General features: G+C 43.9%; 1 protein-coding gene across 1 annotated transcript in view; it reads left to right on the forward strand.

Annotated features, from left to right (window-relative positions):
• Pstpip2 (proline-serine-threonine phosphatase-interacting protein 2) overlaps positions 1–24,366 on the forward strand; it is an 84,014-nt gene that overhangs the window by 53,627 nt on the left and 6,021 nt on the right. Inside the window, exons 5-11 of the mRNA NM_001271281.1 lie at positions 4,731–4,837; positions 12,125–12,187; positions 20,174–20,272; positions 21,645–21,690; positions 21,845–21,924; positions 23,246–23,344; positions 24,154–24,250. Coding sequence (NP_001258210.1) covers positions 4,731–4,837; positions 12,125–12,187; positions 20,174–20,272; positions 21,645–21,690; positions 21,845–21,924; positions 23,246–23,344; positions 24,154–24,250 — 591 coding nt within the window. The remainder of the gene's footprint in view (positions 1–4,730; positions 4,838–12,124; positions 12,188–20,173; positions 20,273–21,644; positions 21,691–21,844; positions 21,925–23,245; positions 23,345–24,153; positions 24,251–24,366) is intronic.

The raw sequence follows: 24,366 nt of genomic DNA on the forward strand, positions 1-24,366 counted from the left end.
GGCACTCCGGCTAGTGGACTGAGTAGGAAAGCCAGTTAAGTGAGGCTCTTCAGAGTCTTCCCAACCCTTCAGCGTATCATTTCTATCTGCAGGACATGGGGCGGGGCCCCTCCTCTTGAGGGAATTGGGGCCTTTGCCCTACTAAAGGAGATAGAATTTCTTTATGGCCTACTGTAGACAGAGGCAGATTAGTTTCACTATCTTCATTGAGTAAGTCAGCAGTGGAACAGAACACACACACACACATTATCAATATGACACACATGCACAGACAGACACACACATGACACATACATACACTATCAATATGACACACACATATTATCAATATGACATACACACATACACAGACACACACATTATCAATATGACATACACTATCAATATGACGCACACATACACAGATAGACACAGACACACATATTATCAATACGACACAGACACAGACACAGACATAGACACACATATTATTAATAAGACACACACACACATACACTATCAATATGACACACACATACACATACACAGACACAGGCACACATATTATCAATATGACACATACACAGACACAGGCACAGGCACACATATTATCAATGTGACACATACACAGACACAGACATAGATACATATATTATTAATATGATACACACATACACACATATACTATCAATATGACACACACATATTATCAATATGACACACATACACACATATACTATCAATATGACACATATACACATTATCAATATGACACACACATACACAGACAGATACAGACACACATTATCAATATGACACACACACATATACTATCAATATCACATAAACACACACACAGACAGACACAAACACACTTATTGTCAATATGACACACACACATTATCAATATGGTACATATTATCAATATGACACACATACATACACTATCAATATGAGACACACACATACACAGACACAGACACATATTATCAATATAACACACACACATACTATCAATATGACACACACACACACACACACACACACACACACACACACACACCATAGGGTTACAGGTATCAAAGGTAGGGAAAAAAATACTCCTTTCAACGTCTCCATAGACAAAGATTTCTCCTTAATTCAGTGATGGATCTGCTTCTCAGTGTTGATGCAGTGTTTTACCGTGTTCCTTCTTTATATAAACAGTGCTGAACCAAGTGTCTTTAAGCAAGGAATGTCCGCATAACTTGGCTCGCCTCGGCAGTTTACTCCTCTGCTCATGTTTGCCTTGTTTCTGTCGTGCTAGCACGTGCTTGTAATCTTAGCACTCAGGAGGCAGAGTGGGAGGATCATGGGAAGCCTGGGGTGCCCTGCACGAGGCTACGTCAAAGTAACAAGTAGCAGAGCAGAACACAAAGCCCTCAACTGTTTTGTGTTTTCTTATTAAGATAATGTGTTAAATGTAGTTCGGGTGAGACAGCTCACTCTACAGAGAGGAACTCAGGTCCTCTGCAAGAGCATCTCCTAACCACGGAGAGTGTCTTCAGCTCCTAACTTTGGTTTTAATCCTTCATACAAACTCAGATATGAGTGTTTTATATAATACACTATCATATTTCTCTAGAATTGGCTATCTATTTAATATCTACCTCAGTTCATAGACGTCTGCTTCATTCTTATAAAAAGAAATTTGACCATCCAGAATGCCAGATTTTCTCTAAAAACCTTGTTCCATTTCCCCCCACCAACAGTGACACTTTTTCAAATATCACCAGTACCCAGAGGGCTTTTGCTTTTCTAATTTTTTTTCAAAGCTGAAAGGTTAAAGGCCATGAGATGTGCTGTGTTTAAAGCTCTACCCTTACAGGGTCCTGAAGTCCAAATGGGTTCCTCAAGGATGCATTGCCCATTTGTCCAGTCTTTTGAATTTGACATTGTTATTTTTTAATATGGCATGTATGTAAGGGAATTTGTATATATACATATTTTCTTCTTTATTTGTGAAAGTACTCTTTTTTGAAGCTGGGAATTTTAATCCAGTCCCACCCCCAACACCTCCAGAAACTGATAATTAAAACAGTAAATATATGAAGCATTTAAAGAATCCAATCATCTATTTTGAACCGAAAGGCATACAGAGCCATTCGTGCCCAACAAAAAGATGCACATATATTTTAAGATACATAAGGTATTCATAAATCAGTACTAGAGTAACTATGGCTTTTAGAACTCAGTGTATACCAGGTAACCCATTAACAGTGTACAAATCCAGCTTGTTTGAACTTAATACAATTAAAATAATAAATTATAACCAGAGTACTTTAGAAGTCATACTTACACATATGTAATCTGAAAAACATGCCTAAATAATTTGAGGAAAAAAGAGAAATAACGTAGCAATTCCAACATACTCAAACTGACTGATGGTGAAAACCTCATGTCAAAATATGGGACAAAACCTGGGCAGTGGTGGCTCACGCCTTTAATCCTGTCATACAGGAAGCAGAGGCAGGTGGATCTCTGCCAGCCTGGTCTACAGACTGAGTTCTAGGACAGCCAGGGCTACACAGAGAAACCCTATCTTGAAAAACAAATGAACAAACAAACAAACAAAAGAGGAATATTTAGAATTAAAATGAACTCTACTGAAGAATAATTAGTATACAGACTAACCAGGTTGAACTTCCAACTATATCTTTAATAATATTTTTATTCATTCTTTGATCATATTCTTTCTCCCAGATTCTCCCCTACCTCTCTAGCAACAAACTTTATATTCTTCTCTCTCTTAAAAACAAAAACAAAAAACCACCAGTCCACTTTGCGCTGCACAATTGCACCTGAGGCCTGGCTGCCCTGGAGTGTGTCTGCCACCAGCCTCAAGCTGACTCTCTCTCCCTGTGGCTATCACAGGATGATATTAGGAGCTTCTTGGTTAGGAGTGGGACCGTGCGTCCACTTCTCTTCCTCTGCACCAGGATTTTGTCTAGCTTGAGCTTCTGCAGGTCTTGTGCGTGCTGTCCAGTCTTCTTGAATTTCTATGTGCATCAGTTCTATAGTATCATCCACCACCTCTAGCTCTTAAATCTTTCCATCCCCCTGACTCCACAAGACCCCTGACCCTTGTAGAGATAGGGGTGGGACACCTCACTAAGGGCTGAGCCCTTGTGAAAGTGTTTTAAACATAATTCTTTGCTATATAAGTTGCTAACTTCATTTCGTGTGTGTGTGTGTGTGTGTGTGTGTGTGTGTGTGTGTGTGTGTATCTTCTAACATACAAAGTTATTTTAATAGTACAAGTTAAAATTATTTTCTTAATGACCTGGAGGGATGCCTCAGTAGGTACTTGTCAAGACCGAAGTTCATATTCCAGGAACATACATAAAACCAAACATGATAGTGCCTGTCTGTATCCCAGGTGGGAACAGAAGTCTCAGAAGTTCATGGATTGATTAGCCAGTGTGCATAGTGGCAAAAACAAAGAGACACTATCTCAAACAAGTGGATGGTGAGAAGCAGCCCTCAAATTTCTCCTCTCACCTCTACATAGGTACTGTGTTCTTGACATACACAGAAAATGTACACACACACACACACACACACACACACACACACACACACGATTTTAAAAATGTTAAGTTTTATTTAGGTCAGTCGTTCTAGCCTTAATGGTGTGCTTCAATTAGTTGGGTTTTGTTTTGTTTTTGTTTGTTTATATGTTTGTTTTTATTTTGTTTTGTTTTGTTTTGAGACAGTTTCTCTCCAAGAAGGCCTAGAACTCACTGTGTAGATCAAGCTGGCTTTGCCTCTGCCTCCCAAGTGCTGGGATTAAGGGTGTACACAAACCATATTAAGCCTAATTTGAACCAAATTCCAGGTGTTTTTTTCCCCCTGTCCTTTCTCTTGTAAAGACAAATGACTGTCAGAGGCCAAAATGTTGGTGAACGTTTGATAAATGTTTAAGCTCCTGAGAGGCCAGAGATAGGAAGCTCCCACAGATCGTGTAGAGGGGCCAGAGAATCGAATCTGAGGTTGTGGTGGTCTTAGCAAAGCTCTAGTTCTGTTTCTCTTGCTGTGATAAGAGATTAGGGAGAAAGCTTTTGTTCGGCTTACAGTTGCAGCCCATCATAGGAGGGCATTCATCACATCCACAGGCGAGAGCAGAGAGTAATGGTTACTATGCTCATGCTCGCCCACCCACCTGCCTGCCTGCTCTCCCTCTCTGGCTTGCTCGCTTGCTTGTGCTCGCTGGATTTCTCCACTTTTATACAATTCAAGGTCTCTGATTAGGGAATGGTGCTGCCCACAGTAGGCTGGGACTTTCAATGTCAGTTAACTTAAGATAACCACCCACACGTGTGCCCATAGGCCAACAGTCCTTCACTGAGACTCCCCTCCCAGGTGACTCTAGGTCATGTCAAGTTGACAATGAAATCTAACATCTCAGGATGTAAGGTTATTGAGTAGGAATCTTGGTTGTGTACCCTCAGCCCCATGCCCTGGGCATACACTGGGATAGTAACCGTTAGTGGCAAGAAACTAAGCTAAAGACTTAGCTTTGGTCTTGACAGCCAAGGCCATGTTGGGCCTGAGAAGGACCTCAATGGGTATTAGTGACCAAGAGAATTATCCTTAATTTGCTTCTTGCTCCAGATCTGTATGTATAGTTTTGAATAGTTGTGTGTATCTTTGAGTTTAGACATGTGCGGACCTTGACTTTTTTTTTTTTTATTTGCAAATTCTTTTTACAGAAGTGGACAATGTGGCCCAGTGTCACATTCAACTTGCGCAGACTCTGAGAGAGGAGGCCAGGAAGATGGAAGAATTCAGGGAAAAGCAGAAGCTGCAGCGGAAAAAGGTTGGTTCTGCGTGTGTGTTCAGATATCACCTCCCTTCTACGGAGAAATCTCAGGTTGTGTCTGTTAGGAAATTGCTCAGCGTTTGGGAGGCAGAGGCAGGCAGAGCTCGCTCTCTCTGAGTTCGAAGCCAGCCTGGTCTACATAGTGAGTTCCAGGATAGTAGGACAGCCAGTTACACAGTGTGACCCTGTCTCAAAAATCAAAACAAAACAACCAAACAAGAAACAAGAAAAAACAAATAAAACCCCCAAACAGCTCAACTTGGTTTGTCTGGCTTGAGAAATTACATACTGGAGTCTCCATGTAGAGACTCAGTCTAGGAGTGTATGTCCTGCACCTAAGTCACTCTTCCCTTTGTACTTGCAGAAGTGCTGGAGAAATAGCTGACTTAGTAAAGTGCTTCCCAGACAAGCATGAGGCTGTGAGTTCAAATGGCTAAGAACTTGGGTAGAATTCTTGCGTGACTCAGTGGTTCTGTGTGCGAGACTCCTCTTTCCAGATCTACTGGCCCCGTTAAGAAGATGGCTGGAGGTCTTTTTACCCCCATTGGCAGGATCTAGCATATCCTAGCTAGTGAGCTTCCAGGTCATACGCCTCCTGAGCCAGGTCACGGGGGAGGGTGAAGACCTGGAGGAGGCTCACACTTTCCTTGAAGCTCGTGGTGCTATAGAATAATCCTATTTTGTGACGAGAGAAACCATGGCCCTGGGAAATTCAAGTCGGTTGTCTTCACAGCAGCTCTGGAGAGGATTGCTATTTTGTGTGTGTGATTGTTTGCCTGCGTGTGTGTGTGTGTGCGCGCCGCGTGGATACCTGGTGCCTTTGGAACCGGAAGAGGGCATCAAATACGTTGGAACTGGAGTCACAGACTGTCGTGAGCCTCAAGTGGGTGCTCAGAGCTGAACCTGGGTCTTCTACAAGAGCAGCCAATGGTGTCAACTGCTCTGGCAACCACAGGACCTTTTCTTTCTCTCTCTTTCTTTCTCTCTCTCTCTCTCTCTCTCTCTCTCTCTCTTTCTTTCTTTCTTTTTTGGCTTTTCGAGACAGAGTTTCTCTGTGTATCCCAGAATTCATTCTGTCGACCAGGCTGGCTTCAAATTAAGAGATCCACCATTTTATTTTTTTTGTCTCCCAAGTGTTAGAATCAAAGGTGTAAATGTTTGATGACTTAGAGGAATCCAGAAATAAATCCAAGTTTATGTTATAATGTTATTTAGACCAGAGCAGCCACAATTTTGATTATTTTGTTCTTGAACAACCTGTTCATGCAGGTTTTAGCCAGTTGGAGCCCTCCCGAGAATGAATGTCTTTCAAGTCTGGAAGGCTGACACCAAGGATTTCTCTCCAGGTCTCTGTGGACACTGGGGACGCGTCATCCTTCCCAGAGGTCCCTGTGACATGCTTGCTGTGTCCTAGCCTTTGACTTTAGCCGATGTTGTTTTTACAGTCTGTGCCCACAGCCAGTGTTGAGGCTGACTCCTGCCCTAACTGGTCAAGCTGAGCAGCGTTGCCTGTCCAGTTGGAATCTGGGTTGCTCTGGCTTTGCCCACAGTAACTTAAGGGCCTCCCTGACTTTTATGTCCGCCATAATTTCACGAGCTGCTTTTTTCCTTTGTTGTCTCGAGAAGCCTCAGCTGGCCTCCCACTCACCATCTAGCCGAGTCTCCTGCTTCCCCCCTCACGAGGGCCAGGACTACAGACACGTGCTGCCATGCCCAGTTTAAGAGCTGCTGGTTGCAGAGCACCACCTCTTCCTGTTTCTCAGCCAGTGCTTGCACAACGTCTCTTACAGTGAAGGAAGGACAGACCCAGGCGGCCTTTCACACGTTCTCTCAAGCTGTGCACCACACCTGAGGTCGCATCTCTCCCAGACACTTATTCCAAGTGGAATTGTCACGTGTGCTATACTCAGTGGATAGCACGTCCTCTTGTCTGACATTGCCTGGTCTGTCATCTCTTTTAGGAAAGTATAGGTTGTTTTGGTTTTGTTTTGAGATGGGGTCCCCCTGTATAGCCCTGGCTGCCCTGTAACTCTTATATCTTCAGGCCTCTAATTCATGGAGATGCTTCTGTCTTCCTTGTGCTGGGATTAAAGGTGTGCCCAACACCAGGCTTTTTAAAAGTTACTTAAAAAATATATATATGTATATCTTCAGACACACCAGAAGAGGGCATCAGATCTCAATATGGTTGTGAGCCACCATGTGGTTGCTGGGATTTGAACTCAGGACCTCTGGAAGAGCAGTCAGTGCTCTTAACCACTTAGCCATAAACGTTACTTTTTATTTATCGATTTTAAATATGATTTTAACTGAAATAAAATTATATCACTCCCCCACCCCTTTTCCCTCCAGCCTCTCTTAGCGGCCCACTTCGGAGCCCTTCATTGTCCCCTAGCCACAAAGAGTTATTTTTAAATTTTTTTTTTCCTTTTTCTTTTTTTCGGAGCTGGGGACCGAACCCAGGGCCTTGTGCTTCCTAGGCAAGCGCTCTACCACTGAGCTAAATCCCCAACCCCATTTAAAAAATTTTTAATTATGTTGTACATGTGCATCCCTGTGTGAATTTGTGTACTTGTGTGCAGGTGCCCATGGAGGTGTTTGTGAACGTCCTGACGAGTGTGTTGGAGACAAACTTGGCTCCCCTAAACTGCTAGTTCTCTTCAGCCCTGATGTGACAATTTTTGTTTCTTTTATTTTCTTTCTCTTTCTTTCTTTCTCTCTTTCTTTCTTTCTTTCTTTCTTTCTTTCTTTCTTTTCTTTTCTTTTCTATTTTAGAGACAGGGTTGTTTTTGTTTTTGTTTTCAGAGCTGGGGACCAAACCCAGGGCCTTGTGCTTGCTAGGCAAGCGCTCTACCACTGAGCTAAATCCCCAACCCTGAGGCAGGGTTCTTTACATAGCCCTGTCTGTCCTGGCACTCACAGAGATCTATCTGTCTCTGCCTCTTGAGTGCTGGAACTAAAGGCACGTGCCACCACACCTGACTGAAATGACAGCAAACTAACTTGGAATTTGGGAAGATGGCTCAGCAGTTGAGGGATTACTGCCACTGCAGGGGACCGGAGTTCATTTCTCAGCATCCATGGTAGACAGCTCACTTGTGACTCAGATCCAGGGGCCTGCGATCCTTCTGGTCTCCACGGCACCTGCATTTACACGCACGTCCTCACACATAGGCAGGCAGGCTGGTCCCTGTGAATCCAAAAACAAGTCTGGTTCCAAGTCAGTGTGAGTCACCCCATGCGCCGACCTTGTCTCAAAAAAGGATGGGGAGAAAAAAAATAATTAAAGAATTGAGGAGATGGCATGTCTTGTGTGGAAACAGTAAAAACTCAAGAAATGTGATACCTAAGTCAACTGGGCTCTGCGTAGATGTCTCTCCACTGAGGGAAGGGTTCCTTCACGTGGTCAGGTGTGCTGAGTGCCCTGGCTCTAGTGGGGAAACCCGCTGGCTCTGCATGGCTTCTGGAACATTCCCAAAATGTTACCTAGATCCCAGCGTTGGAGTCAGAGCAGCAGTGGAGAGCAGCAAGTGCTCAGTTCCAGCTCCATTTGCAGCAGGAGACACTTTCAAAACATTGAAAAGTCCAAAGTTTACTAAGAAATGGTAGTTATGTGTTTCACAATGAGCTCGGGGTGACTTGGAGTAACTTTTTTTTTTTTTTAAAGAATCTATTTTAGGGGAAAAAATGTGCCAATGCTAACTTCCCTTTTAAGAATTGTCACACTGCATGCTCTGGCCTTCCACTTCTTGGAAATGGAGCCATTTCCACTTCTCAAAGGCCCCAGTCGGTGCTCACATTTCTTGTCTTTCTTTCTTTTTCTCTCATGATGTTGGTCGATCCAGGATCTTGGTTCTGCTAGGCAGGTAATGTGTCGTGCTTTAGCTGTGACTCCACACCTAGTTTACTGATTTACTTTTAAAAAAAAAAAACCAACAAACTTTAAAGTAGAGTGCTTTCTGCCTTTAAAAATATTTTTCTTTTAGATTTAAAAAAAAATAGTTATCTTTAACCAGGTTTGGCGGTACAAGCTTTTAATCCCAGCCATTGGGAGTCAGCAGCAGGCAGATCTCTGTGAGTTCAAGCCGGGTCTGGTCTGCAGAGTGAGTTCCAGGACAGCCAGGGCTACACAGTGACACTCTGTCTCAAAAACAAAACAAAACAATGTTTCTCTTACATCCATTAGTGTTTTATCTGTGTATGCCTGCATGCATGTGTCTGGTGCCTGTGGAGGTTAGAGGGAGATTCCCTCGGACAGGAGCTGCAGATGCTATGAGCCACCATGTGTGGACTGGAACGGAACCCAGATGCTCTGCAAGAGCACGGAGTGTTCTTAATTGCTGAATCATCATTCTAGTCCTGTTTTCTGATCTCTGTGACTCGTGTGTGTGTGTGTGTGTGTGTGTGTGTGTGTGTGTGTGTGTGTCTTGCACATGTGCATGCACAAACCTGCATCTGATGTATATGTGTACGTGCCACGGTGCATATATGAAAATCAGAGGACAACTTGCAAGAGGCAGTTCTCTCCTCCCACTGTGTGGGCGCTGCAGATTGAATTCACATTATCAAGCTTGGCAGCGAGTGTCTTTATCTACTGAAACGTTTTATTGGTTCTCATTATTTTTTTTTTTTTTTAGTAAACTGGGGCCTGGGAGATGTGGGTAGGATGGCTGGTTAGATGTTTGTAGCTGCTCCCTTCTACACATAGTGTTTTCTTGAGGATGAGCCCCCAAGGCGGACATGTTATCCTTCTACTAAGCACAGCACATAGTCAGGCAGACTGATGTGACATAAAATCAGGTTAAAATATGAGAGTCTTGCACAGTGTGGGGGGGAAGGAATGTCCCATCTGAACATCTGGTAGGGACACACGACTTCATTTGGGGTTGGTTGGTGAAGCTCCTGGAGGAAATCATCCTTATGGTAAAGCCAGTAGTTAGAGGTCACTGCTGAGGTAATGAGAGGCAAACCTCTCATTCCTGGGGGTGGGCAGGGCACGGAGGTAGTCCTCGGACCTCATTCTTAGTAATCCACCTCAGAATTACTTGGGTCTTTCTCAAATCTCTTATTCCTTTCCCCCTTCTTCCTTCTTTGACCTTGTAGATGACATAGTTGAGTTTTTTTTGCATCCTCTTTGCTATCAATAATAAAACGCATTCATATTAGATTTGGTCTGAGTAGAAAACCCAAGTCCTGGATGAATATCCTCCACCCCTACCCCCAAAACACCTTGAAGAGAATTTGGACTCACGGAGGTCAAAGTGAGCATGGACAGAAGATGACTTAGGTCAAGGTTTCTTAGCAGGTAGAGATGGACCTGACATGCACCCACTAACTCTGAGTGGTCTGAAGCAGTGTACATCACCCCAGCGACTGGAAATTGCCCCTATCTCCTTAGAGTCAATGGATGCCTTCTAGGATCTTGACAACTTTCAAATGCTGGCGTGCCTGTGAAGGCAGAGGGGGATTGTGGGAAGTGTAAGTCACTCAGCACTCAGAAGTGTCCAAAGTAGATGCTGTATAGAACTGAGGGATAAGGAGACACATTGGGCTGTCAATGATAAACTGGTGTCGGCAATCAACTACACACATAGCGACGTGTGTATTTGGATTAGAAGAGTCACGGTAAAGCCAACACTCCTAACTGATCTGCTCAAGGAGCCTCAGAAAACCAGCTGGAATTATTAAAGGAGCGAAGCTAACTCATGCTGCCAGAGCCACCTAGTAAGAGCCTCAGCTCCCCAGCTGCTGTGGCCAGGATCTGTCGTGGGGCTCGTGTTCATGTGGGACTCACGTTGGAGCCTGTCTGCATAGCCTTCCTCCTCAGCAGAAGAATAGCTACTTCCTGCTATCTCTCTTTCAGAGAAAGCTAGAAGGTGAATTCTGGGATCCTTGAAGCTCCCCTGATGGAATTTCACTCATCCCATTGAAGTGAGGCCACTCCAAGTATTTCATCCAAATACCTTGAAAAGCCACCCACGCTTGTCTGTTGTGGTAATTCGTGTGCCACCTCCTTCCAGCAACGCCAGCTCTCTTATCTGCTGACTGTCTTAGTTGCTTTCCCACTGTGGTGCAGACACCACGAACAAAGCAACTAATGGAAGAAAAAGTTTATTGTTGCTTACAGCTTTACAGGGTGATCTCCGACTTCATGGCAGGGAACATGGCGACAGATAGACAGGCATGGCACTGGAGCAGAAGCTGAATGGTTACTGTTGAGATAACAACCATGAGGCCGGGGTTGGGGATTTAGCTCAGTGGTAGAGCGCTTGCCTAGGAAGCGCAAGGCCCTTGGTTCGGTCCCCAGCTCCGAAAAAAAGAACCAAAAAAAAAAAAAAAAAAAAAACCAACCATGAGGCCAAGAGAAAGCTAGCTGGGAATGGTGTGGGCTCAAAACCTGCTCCCAGCAACACACCTCCTCCAAACAAGGCCACGCCTCCTAATCCTTCCCAAACAGTTCCACTAGCAGGAGGGGTGGGGGGAAACCAAGCATTTAAATATGTGAGCCTATGGGCGGGTATCCTCATTCACACCTCCCTACATCATCAGGAAAATGGAGATGTAGCACTTACACGGAAGAGATACAGTGAACGTGAAACTGTTGCAGGCGGCAGCGCTGGATAATGGGGGATCTTTATCATAAGTAATCTATAGTATTAACTTGACTAACAAATGTCCAGCTGTCACAACTGCAATGAAGACAATGTGCTCAAGGGAGATACATAGAGTTTAGCTTGATGGGTTGAATGAGGCAGGGGATCCTAGAACAGTTTCTGTTAACAGTGCTACAAATACCTCTGTCATCGTCACCTCTCCACCCCTCCTATCCCCGCTGCAACTTGCTCAAAAAGCATTTGTCACTGAGGGGACACAGAGTGGAGGATGAGTTCCTATTTTGCCTGTGCTGACATAGCTTCTAGACTAAAGACTCTTTTAAAATGCAAATGGTATTTTCACAAAAATTTAAAATTCCCTCTTGAAATCAAAGTTCTTTGATTCTAGGTTCACAGAGGAAAGCACCCGTGGTGACCAGCAAGTTCCTGGTCAGGTCTTGAGTATTCAGGGCCTGCCGTGTGAGTGCCCAGGTTAAATGACTAGCCGTCATTGGCTGGCTATGGGTTCTCAGGCAGAGTTTAGCTCTGTTCTGTACTTGGGAGGTGGGGTTAATAAATGGCACATCTGGCTTCCGAGTGCTGTGAGGACTAAGCTGAAAAACCCACATTGAAGCTGCTGTTAGCAGTAAGTTACGGTTTTTATCGACAGTGCCTGTGTTCTCATTTACAGACAGAAACCATCATGGATGCTGCCCACAAACAGAGGAACTCGCAGTTCAAGAAAGCCATGGACGTAAGTTACGCCTGCCGCTGCTGTCATTGTAATTGTCACATTATCTGAGAGTCTGTGGTATGCATGAGTATGTCCCTACTCAAGTGGCGTTTCGACTATGTCATCTATCGGGACAGCATTAAGGAAAACACTTGGCTCTCCCTCCTGTTCCTTAAGGCCTCAGGAAGCCTGAAGATGGGAGAGTAGGTGCAACAGTGCTTGGTTTCCAATTAGCTGGTGCAGAACTCTGTCCTCTGGCATGGCTGCCTTCTAAGTCGGAGTGGCTGTGGCTATCAACATCCCTGGCAAGAGTGGACCCAGTAACATTCCCTCCTGCAGGAGAGGGAGGTTCACAGGGCAGAAAAATGAATATTCATGGGTGTCTAAGGGCTTCACAAAGCCATGTTTTCAACTAGGACACAAGGAAAGAGGTAGCTCTGGGGAGGGGCAGACTCTTTTTCTGTGGTATAGTTACCTATATGTTGTCCCTGCTTCTATAGGCGACCCTTCACCCTTGTTCCTATAAATATCTCCAGTCAAACTCACTAGTTCACCTAGCTAGAGTTGGGTGGAATCATCTCTTTGTCTGTGTTGGTGCCTGATGGGGGGGGGGTGAGTAGATGGTTATCTCTGCTGGAGAAGTTAACATGACACCTGGAAAAAAAAATAAAACAAGTCCAGTTAAATATTTTAGGCTGTGATACAAAAATCATGTGACACACATAGACACACAAATGTACACACACAAACATACACAGATGCACAGGCACAGACACATACAGAGACACACACATAGAGACACACACACACATAGATATACACACACACTCTCCTATCTATCTATCTATCTATCTATCTATCTATCTATCTATCCATCCATCCATCCATCCATCCATCCATCCATCCATCCATCTATCTATCTATCTATCTATCTATCTATCTATCTATCTATCTATCTATCTATCCATCTATCTATCTATCTATTCATATATACATACAGACACGTACACTATTTATTTGTATTTGAACTTTTCCCCCCATGGCATTTCTGATTCTTGTCTGTTGCTCATTTTACTGAATGACCCTTTTGTGTTTTAAGATATCTGGAAATTAAAAAAAAACCGTTTCCTTTGATTTATTTATATTAACTAATTTAATTAATTTCCTTTAATTCGTTAACAATGCCTGCCAAGCTAGAGATAAGTCAATGTGGCTCCTGTCTGAGATTTTCATGGGTCTGTTAGTGCCTGAGACAACAGAATCTTCTCTTAGGACACACGTTGCTGTGTACATAGATGACGTGTGATTCGTGTTTGATCCCTGGTCCACACGGAGGAAGGAGAGGAATGACTCCCACGTTTCCTCTCTGCAGCGTGGCATGCATTCCCTGTCCACAAGCACCTGTAACTCCAGCATACACTCAAAAATAATTTTTAAAGAGGATTTTGATTTCTCTATAAATCTTTATCAAGCTATTTTTATTTTATGTGTGTGAGTATTTTTTCCTGGGCATAAGTAGACGACTATGGGCAAGAAGACCAGAAGAGGATGTTGGGGGTCCCAAAGCTGGAGTTACAGGTGGTCGATTATGAGCTGCTGTGGGGGAGCTGGGACTCAAACCTGGGTCCTCTGAAGAGCACCAGCGTTCTGACCACTGAGAAACCTCTCTAGGTTTTCTCCATAAATACTGAAAAAGGTGTGTGTGTGTGTGAAAGAGAGAGAGAGAGAGAGAGAGAGAGAGAGAGAGAGAGAGAGAGAGAGAGAGAATGCATAGCTGTCCTCTATGCATGCAGTACACGTGTGAAAGTCAGAGGACAACTTCTACAATGTGGGTCTCAGGGATCCAACTGAGGTCGTCAGGCTTGGTGGTGTGAGCTCTCAGCTCTCTCCGTAATTCCTTTTTCTCTGCTTTGTTTCTTGGGGTGAAATACACAGGCCACAAGACATCCATTTGAGAAAAAACACACTTGTCTGGCTCTGCTCACTATGATCTCCAGCTCCACTCGTTTTCCTGCACACGACACAATCGTATTCCTCCTCAGAGTTGAGAAAGCTCGTCTGTAATGCCGTTTAGAGTTGAGAAAGCTCGTCTGTAATGCTGTCCTGGTTTTAGGTCTTCATTTGGATTGACTGATGGGTCAGGGACGGTGGGACTGTGCTTTCACAGTTCCTTCCCTTCAGCCTCACTGCCCTTCTCCCTTTTGTTCTCATTGTCCTAGCAAGGAATCTATGTCACTCAGATTGTTTTTTCTTTGAGATAAGATGTCCTTGTTTTAAGATATTTCCTTTATCTTCTGCTCAGTCATATGCCTTGGGTGCTTTTAGGATTCTTTACCCTTGGAGTTTAGTTACCACTAATCTGTAGGTTATATCTTTTTTTTTTTTTTAAAGTTGGAATCTCCCCAGTTACGATGTCCTCGAGTGTATTTTTAGCCCGTCTTCTCTCCCAGGATTCCAAGTCCATGAGTGCTGGCTTGCTTCTCTTTGTACAAAAGGTCCCAGAGGCTCGGTTACATTCTCTCAGCCTTTTCTCTGTCTTCAGTGATGGTTACCTATGCTTGCCAGTGTGATGGGATTAAAAATACCAAGGACGGTATTAATAACATTCACTTCCGGAGTTTTTCTGTGAAGGTCATTCCCCAGAGGCTGAATTAAGGATTCATGGTGACACCATCCTGCAGTCTGGGCTGAGTCTGAATAAAAAACCATAAAGAGCGTTTCCCATTCTCTGCTTCTGGTCCAATGCACTGAGCTGTGAGGGGTGCTAGGCTCTGTTGCCATGGACTCTACTCTGTTGCCATGGACTCTACTCCATTGCCTCGGACTCCGCCTGACCCTCTGCCATGATGAACTGTGACCCAAAGTAAACCCTTCCTCCCACTCGCTGCCTTTGGGTCTCCACCATGAGGGAATACCAAAACCACTCTTGACCACGCTAGGCGATGTTTACTCCTTGCTGCTTGTTTAGGCCTCACCTCCTCTCTCCTTCACGGGGCTTCTGCGTTTCTAAGCTACTTTTCCGTTCTGAGAATTTCCTCTTCGGCTCTTTTAATCTTCTATTTCTTTGCTTAGCTTTTCTGTAGCTTTGCCGTGCTGCTTTGCTTCAGATCGTTTGGGTGCGTGGCTATAGAATGGCAGTCAGGTCATTCGAACATCTATCGGGATCTGCTGGTTGCTTTTGTCCATCCCATGTGATTATTATTATTTTTTTTTGTTTGGGCGATACTCAATTGATTCGGTATGTTTACGGTATCATTAGAAAAGCGTTGGATTATTTAAGTCATGTTTTTCTGGTTTCCTGTGATTGCGCTCCAGCACAAGGTGGGGCAAGAGCCTTATTTCTGCTATCTGGGGATAAGAGTTCAACTTCCCCTCTGGCCACACCAGAAGCTCTGACTTCGCACTGCTCCCACCCAGGATGGGTGGGGCCTGATTACTATCATGTAGGTCAAGCTCAGGTTCCCCACGTGGTGTCCACTGCTACTTCTTGGAAGAAGAGACACTGAAGTTCCTGTCCCTCAGGACCACTGAAGTGATGTCCCTCAGCAAGGCAGCTGGTGTCTCGTGTAGCCTGGTAAACAGATAACCTTGAACTCCTCACCCAGGTGGCCTCTCCCCGGCAGGTGCTGGTTCTTTACCTTTCAATAATTTTTTAAAAAAATATTGAGTTGTTTTTTTTAATATGGTTTATAAATATGACCCAAAAGATTCCAACAATATTATGCTAAGAATCTAAGACTTTACCTTCAGGAATCATCCAGAAAACAGAACAAAGGCGTGAACGTGTTCACTAGCTATAATAATGAGAACTATAGCAGTTTAGTGACTGACAAAGAGAGAAAGGCTATGTATAGTGGGTAGCCTTTAAAATCCAGTTAGAGCCATGCCTGGTGGCTCATGCCTTAAATCCCAGCACTTGGGAGGTAGAGGCAGGTGGATCTCTATGATTTCAAGGTCAGCCTGGTCTATACAACAAGTTCCAGGTTAGCCCAGGCTACATAGAGAGTCCATCTCTCTAAAGAACAAGAACAATAACAACCAGTCATAAAGACCAGCTAGACGGCCCAGCGGTTAAGAGTGGATGTTCTTGCAGAGGGTTTGTGTTCAGTCCCTGGGGCCCATAACTGCCTGTAACTCAGGGTATTTGATGCCCTCTGACCTCCACAAGCACTGCCCTTGAGGTCCTTGTGCTCACCTGCACACCATGCAGAGACACAGAGTTCAAAATAAAACTAAAATGAAACGATCTATAAAAATATATAGTTGGGGGGGCTGGGGATTTAGCTCAGTGGTAGAGCGCTTACCTAGGAAGCGCAAGGCCCTGGGTTTGGTCCCCAGCTCCGAAAAAAAAGAACCAAAAAAAAAAAATATAGTTGGGAAGAATATATTGCAACATGGAAAAAACTACTTATAATTTAGTAAACAATAAAAGAGAAAAATGAGTAATTTAATGACATTAAAATTCAAGACACCTTTTAGTAACAATAGTATACTCTATACATATTCCAGTATTTATTTCCTGCATGTGTGTCCATGCACATGTAGGAGTCAAGAACAACCAGCAAGGATGGGGTCTCTCATTCCACATGTGGGTCAGGGATTGAACTCGGGTTGTCAAGCCTTTACCACCTGGGCCATCTTGTGACCCTACTTTTATGATACACAAACGGGGGTGGACATTTGTGGCTCGGATACCATCGAGCTGCTTAGTCTTTCTAATGCACGCTGCACTTTTACAAATCAGTTAAAAGGGCTGGGGCTCAGGTCCAGTTGCAGGCCACATGAGATCCAGGGTCAATCCCTAGGACTAAAGGGTCAACGATATTCCTGGTAGATTGCAAAATATAAGTGTTTGGAAGCTTTCATGCATTATTTGTAGGGTTAAAAGACACGATTGTCACAGTTTCGTTGTATAAAATAACTTGAGATAACTATTTTGTATCAGCTTGAAAAAACAAAATAAAAGGTAGTCAATGGATAAACAGGTAGAAGACATAGAAGATGAATTAAGTGCCGCTTTAGTAATGAGAGGACAAAAACAGGTTGTAAATAAGATAATAAACTAGTGTCTTAACTGGGGCCGTTCTTGCTATGGTAAAACACCATGACCAAAGCTTGTTGAAGTTGAAAGGGGTTTTTTGGCTTACACTTCCCCACCCCTGTTCATTATTGAAAGAAGTCAGGTCAGAAACTCAAACAGTGCCAGGGTTGGCACCACTCACAATGGGCTGCGCCCTCCTCCATTAATCACTCATCAAGAAAATGCCTTACAGCCAGATCTTACAGAGGCATCTCCTCAAGGGAGCCTGTGTCAAGCTGACATCAAGTTAGCCAGCACAACTAACATCTTAGTGTGAGTACTGAGAAAGATAAAATGCGCTGGCTGTATTTGGTGTTGGTAGGGAAATGTAGACTTTCAAATTATTTCTGGGAGAATTAAGCGGGACTGCCATTTTAGAGAAAGTCTGATATACATGCCTTTAAAAATTGATTATTTTGTATTTATCTTCCTTTCATTACACACAGTACTGTGCACAGAGCATGGTGTGCATGTGGAGATCAAAGGAAAGTTTCCAGGAGTTAGGTCTCTCTTTCCACTAGGTTCCAAGAATCAAACTCCATTTGTTTGGTTTGCACAAGTGCCTTTCCCTACTGAGGCATCTTGCCAGCCCGGCTATACATAGTTTTGGCAGATAATTACACATCTATGCATTGATCCTGTACCCTCCGGCCGCCGGTGCTTCCCGAGGCGGCCGTCGGGATGGTGTGTCGAGAGCCCCCTCTGGGTGCCCGTGGGGCCCCGGCCCGAGCGCCTGGCTTGCTGGCCCTCTGGTGATACATTGTGTCTAAAGAAAAGGAAACTGATAAAGTTTTAGGTATAGAAATAGCATATACTATATGCTAAAACATTATAGCACAGAGTATAATATATTTTGTAGCTGTGTTCATGCATAAGATGAATTAACTATGTATATGTGATTTATAGCCATTAAAATTGTCATAAGCTGGGTAGAGTGGCACATCCCTTTAATCCTTACACATGGGAGACAGAGGCAGGAGGATCTCTGTGTGTGGGAGGCCAGCCTGGTCTACAGAGTGAATTGCAGGTCAGCCAGGACTATATAGAAAGACCAGTGTCATAAAAATTAACCAATCAACTAACAAGAAAACAAAACGAAACCAAATCCAGTATGGTGGTCCATATATGTAATCCCAGCAACTCAGGAGTCAGAGCCAGTAGGGTCATGAGTTCGAGGCCAGCCTGGTTTGCATAGGGAGTCCAAAGGCAGCCTGAACTTCATAGTGAGACCGTGTCTCAGAAAACCAAGGGCTTAGATGTGCCAATTGTGGAGTTGCTCCCCTAGCAGTGCAGGGGTCTAAGGTCCATCCTCAGAACCACAAAAACAAAAGTGGTCATGCTCAGCAGAGAGAAATGGCTTCGAGATACTTTGTAAAAAGGAATTGTTACATGGGTCTCTTGGAATGATTGTCATGTGTTCTTATAATTACGAAAACCAGGAACTTACTGTTTCCACACATAGAACGTTATGTGATAACCATTTAACACATAGCCTGCCGTTGAAGCCTGTGAAAAGCTAACTCTAATTTAATTATGGAAACTTAACTATGAGAACTATAGGGAAGTATGTATAACAGGGACACTGTCTGTCTCTTCAAAGGAGCCATCATCCTTTGGAGATCATCGACTATTGAATTTTATGAGTTTTATGGGTTTAATTTCACGTCAACGTGTACTAGTTGTCAAAGTACAGTTTATATTTTATCTTGTTTTCATATGCCTTTGAAGATAAATGTATCCTATATGTATAATATAAGAATCTTTCCTTTATAGGTGGGGAATCAAAGACACAGAGATACTAAGTAATTTATTTTAAAACATCATAGATAATGGGGAGGCTAGGATTTGAACCTCTGCACTCTGGTTCTCACACTTGATCCCTGTTTAATGGGCAACCACAGAGAAAGCAAACTAAGGAAAGACTTGTGTTTTTGACTGGGAGCTTAACCTGTAGTGTCTGAGCCATGTCTCCAGTTAGAACAGGACATCTTTATTTTTGGTCAAATATAACTGTCATATTTATTTATTCACCAGAATAAAGTTAGTCATAGCTTTATTAGAGTCTATGAAGTAATCCCATAAATATTAGAGTTTATGAAGTGATCCCATAATCCGGGTTGTAAAACTGACATAAGATAAGCCATTGGCTACTTTAAACTCTGTAAAACAGAAGTCTTTAAAAAAGAAACTTGGGGCCAGGCGCGGTGGTGCATGCCTTTAATCCCAGCACTTGGGAGGAAGAGGCAGGCAGATTTCTGTGAGTCCCAGGCTAGCCTGGACTACAAGGTGAGCCCAGGACAGCCAGAGCTCTGTTACACAGAGAAACCTTGTCTCCAAACAAACAAACTAAACCAAACAAACACGAACATACTCAAGTGAATGGAATGATGGCATTGGTGTGCAATCCCCGCCCCCATGCATGGCAGCGGCTGGAGACTCTAGAAAGCTGTTGCCTGTTTAGAATGAGAAGTTGGGCTCCTGTGACCAGGTGTGCGCATAGATTCTGAGGATTCCGGGTGTTACATAAATGTCGAGTTACACATCTTAGAAGTTATATACATGGGTTGGATACGATCGTATTGTACTGTATAATTAGGTCAAGGATAAAGAGAAATTATAAAAACCAGTCATAGACATGTCAAATCACATTTCTTAGTCATTAGAGCTCATGTGCGTCCAGGCAGAAATGGCAGCTTTTTATTCTCTTTGTCTGGGGACCACTCCACGAATAGTTTGGAAAAGGGTGAGAACTGGGGTGGCTGCTCAAAGGCACTGATGCAGGAACCTTTCCTCTGAGAGCCTGATGTCCAGCAGAGACTCCAGCACCAATCAGAGCTCGGTTGGTGGGCGTGGCTGGCGTGGGGTCTGGGTCAGCCTTTCAGACCTTACACCCTGCTCACCTGTTCCCATCCTCTGTTTACACAAAGGCCAAGAAGAATTACGAGCAGAAGTGCCGGGACAAGGATGAGGCAGAGCAGGCTGTCCACCGCAGTGCCAATATGGCCAACCAACGTCAACAGGAAAAGGTACGCAGCACGGCCCAGAACCGGAAGAGTCAGAGATTCCCTCATGTCAGCTTAAAGCCAGCTCAGGGTCGGATGTACATGCAGGACACTCTAGTTTTCAGAAGGCCGAGGCCCGAGAGACATGAGTTTAGTGCCAGTCTGGGCAGCACAGTGAAAACCCATCCCACAAAACAAAACCAAAAAGCTTAAATTATTAAAAAAAAAAACCAAACAAACGAAAACAAACAAAATAAAAAACCTTATATCCCAAGTCTCTGAGAAATAGCTTCTTTAGTTCTAGTCTTCAGAACAAGAAAAAGCTGTAACATTTTGAGGTTGGGCAAAGCACCCTAGAGGCTCACTATTAGGAAACTGGAATTTTCGGGAGACTTGATTTTCTTTTGTTTTTTTTTTATTATTTCTTATTTTTTAATGTCTTCAAAACTTAGCTCCTACATTCTTTATTGACTGCTGCTTCTTGAGGGCAAGAATTATACATCTAATAATACAACTGGAATAACAATATTAATAAATTTCTTTTTTTTTTTTTTTTTTGGAGCTGGGGACCGAACCCAGGGCCTTGCGCTTGCTAGGCAAGTGCTCTACTGCTGAGCTAAATCCCCAACCCCAATATTAATAAATTAAATGATAAATTCAATAACATGGCCGCAGTGATGGCTTAGCAGTTAAGAGTACTGACTGCTCTTGCAGAGGACCTGAGTTCGATTCCCAGCACCGACATGGCAGTTCACAAACATCTATAATCCCAGTCCCCCGGTGTACAATGCCCTCTTTGACCTCTGGAGGAACCAAGCAAGAATGTAGTACACAGACATACATGGAAGCAAAACACTCATACATACACAAAACAATAAAATAAAATTTAAAAATGAATTTAATAACATATAATCTGAATATAATATCCATAGCTTGAGGGCAAGAGACACATCTCTAGGAAGACATAGAATATCTGTTTTCTTTCTTTTTAAAAAAGATTTATTTATTATATATAAGTACACTGTAGCTGTCTTCAGACACACCAGAAGAGGGCATCAGATCCCATTACAGATGGTTGTGAGCCTCCATGTGGTTGCTGGGATTTGAACTCAGGACCTGTGGAAGAGCAGTCACTGAGTGCCCTGAACCACTAAGTTACCTCTCTAGCCCAGATATCTGTTTTCTGATGAGAAGCTTGAAGAATAGAGACTTGGTATTTTTCCTTTTCTTTTTTTTCGGAGCTGGGGATCGAACCCAGGGCCTTGCGCTTGCTAGGCAGAGATTTGCTTCTGAGGACTGAGGCCAGACCTTACCTCTCCATTGTTGCTTTTACCGGTGTTTGTTCGTGGAAGTGGGGTCAGCTTTCCTAATCTCTTTCTGGTTTTGGTCCTAACAGCTTTTCGTGAAACTGGCCACTTCGAAGACTGCAGTAGAGGACTCAGGTGAGAGGGGACATGCTCTGACAGATGGGGAGGCTTGGTTGGGGGCTGTTTACATTACTCTGAGTCTGTACGAGTAACAGGCACCAGAAAGGAACAGCTACAATGTAACAAGCCCGTCCAGATCCTCAATCTAGCTCCCCGTCCCCCACCACAGACAAAGCGTACATGCTGCACATCAACATGCTGGAGAAGGTCCGAGAAGACTGGCAGAGTGAACACATTAAGGCCTGCGAGGTAGGTGCCTGGGACCGGAAGCAGCTTGGGATGGGGCACGTCTTCCTTCTAGAACCCGAGAAGGGATTTAGCACATTGTGTTTCATTCAGTCACTGAGCATGAGGAGGGAGTTGGAAATGGAGCACTGAAGTAAAGAACGGAAGGGATCGGAATAATTTCCTCTCGTCTTCATCTTTTCGCTTCCTCCCCATCCTGACCTCACTGTCCAGCTCAGTCCAGAGGTTTAGTCTAATATTTGGTTAGCCCAGACATGAGACGGCTACATCAGTTAATGGTAGGCTGAGCGTTGTAATTCCCTCCAGAGTCTTGCCTGTACTTGTTGGCCTCTCAGGAGAGTACACAGGCCTCCATTATTTTCAAGAGGAAACAAAAGATACAAGCTACAAAGTTCCTCAACTTTCTGACACCAGTTTTTAACAGTGTCCCAGTAGAATCAGCACTAACCAAGGACTGAGTAGAAGTGTGGATTCTCAGCCCACTCCAGGCCACTCCCAGGGTGGCAGCCAGTAGTCTCTGTGAATCATAGCCCTCCTTAAAGTGGAAAGAGGAGCTGAGCTGCTCCCTGCCCTGTCCAGGCAATGCTGTACAGCTGGCCCTTTCTCTACACCCTTGACACAGTCTCATCCCCTTTTGATCAGGAGCAAACTCACTTTTTCTGTCCTTGTGCCTATCTGTCTCCCCTGCCTCAGGCCTCTGTGTGTGTGTATCTCTGTGTGTCTCTATGTGTGTGTCTTGTGTAAGTCTCTGCATATGTATCAGTGTGTGAGTGTGTATATATATCTGTGTGTGTCTGTGTGCCTTTGTGTGTGTATCTGTGTGAGTCTGTGTCTGTGTGTTTCTGTATGTCTGTGTTTATGTGTGTGTGCCTGTGTGTCTGTGTGTCTCTGTGTGCCCCCCCCCCCCATGTCCTGGAAGTCAGGCTTAGGACTTCATACTTGTACATGTTGATCATTAAGATATGTCCCCAGTCCCAGCCATATTTTTTCCTGTATCAGGCTAAAGGTTACTTCTTTACACCTGCTTTCTCCTCTCTCAATATAGGCTAAGTTTGTTTAAGTCATAGACAGTCTAAAGATTTATTTATTTATTTTATGTATGTGAGTACACTGTTGCTTTCTTCAGACACACCAGGAGGGGGCTTTGGATCTCTCTCATTACAGATGGTTGTGAGCCACCATGTGGGTGCTGGGATTTGAACTCAGGACCTCTGGAAGAACAGTCAGTGCTCTTAACCGCCGAGCCATCTCTCCATCCCTATAGCCAGTCTAAATAGATGCCCCTTCTTGATATATGCCTGTACGTATACCTGTTTTTCTGTAGGTGTTCGAGGCCCAAGAATGTGAACGAATCAACTTCTTCCGAAATGCATTATGGTTACATGTGAACCAGCTGTCACAACAGTGTGTCACAAACGATGAAGTAAGTCAGAGGCACTCTCAGAATGTTGGGCTTCGCACGTTAGGATCATCAGAGCAGAAAGAATCATAAACGTTTCATAGTTCTCCCTCTCCCCACTCCCTGCTTCCACTGAGGTACAGAGAGATATCGACTCAAACATTGCTATTGCCTGTGTGGCTCCCGGTTCATTTTTACCACCGTGACGCTAATTAAGAAACAGAGTTAGGAGTAGAGAGCAGGTAATAAAACCCAGACCCAGTTGGATGTGTGGAAGACAGAAGAATGTGAATCCCAAAGAGTCCTCAGCGTAGAATGCTGTCACCCAGCCCTGTCAACCAAGCATCAGCAGACTTTGCCCGGGCTGGTTCATCCACTCCAGGGTGAGAATTTGCTACAGTATCATCATGGCGCTTAGCCAGAATTAACCTGTGCACAGTCATGGTAACTGGGCCCCCAGATAGCAAAGACACCAGACCAGGTTATCTTAGTCCTTGCTAGATCATTCATAAGAGACACTGACGTTAGAAGAAAGGTCAGATGTCCAGAAAAACTGTTGAACCGAAGGGAAGAACTTAGCCTCAGGGTAAGCACTTGTGTTAGCATCTGTGTTCGGCACTGGGACTTGGCCATGGGAATTAAACCATGGGACTTGGCATATAGTTTCTTAGTTCCAACAGTACTTAAAAAAAAAGTCTTGGGAATGTTTTTATTTTCAGAACAAAAGCTGGGAAACAGTCAACTGTTCGTGAAAGTTCCTCTCACATAGAGTGGAGCCGTAATATCATCAATAGATGTCTACATAAAGCTTCATCTTGCTTGTTTCCTATCAGATGTATGAGCAAGTCCGGAAGAGTTTAGAAACGTGCAGCATTGAGAAGGACATCCAGTATTTTGTGAACCAGCGGAAAACTGGACAGGTTCCCCCAGGTGACCCGGGCGGCATGGTGTGAGGGACGGTTACGTAGTAGTGTCAGCCTTTCTTGTCCTGTGATACAGGAACTGTCTCTATGACTTCTGCTGCTGTAACAAATACTCATATATAT

Source organism: Rattus norvegicus, chromosome 18 (genome assembly GCF_021556685.1).
Source record: "Rattus norvegicus strain SHRSP/BbbUtx chromosome 18, alternate assembly SHRSP_T2T, whole genome shotgun sequence".
NCBI classification, from domain to species: domain Eukaryota; kingdom Metazoa; phylum Chordata; class Mammalia; order Rodentia; family Muridae; genus Rattus; species Rattus norvegicus.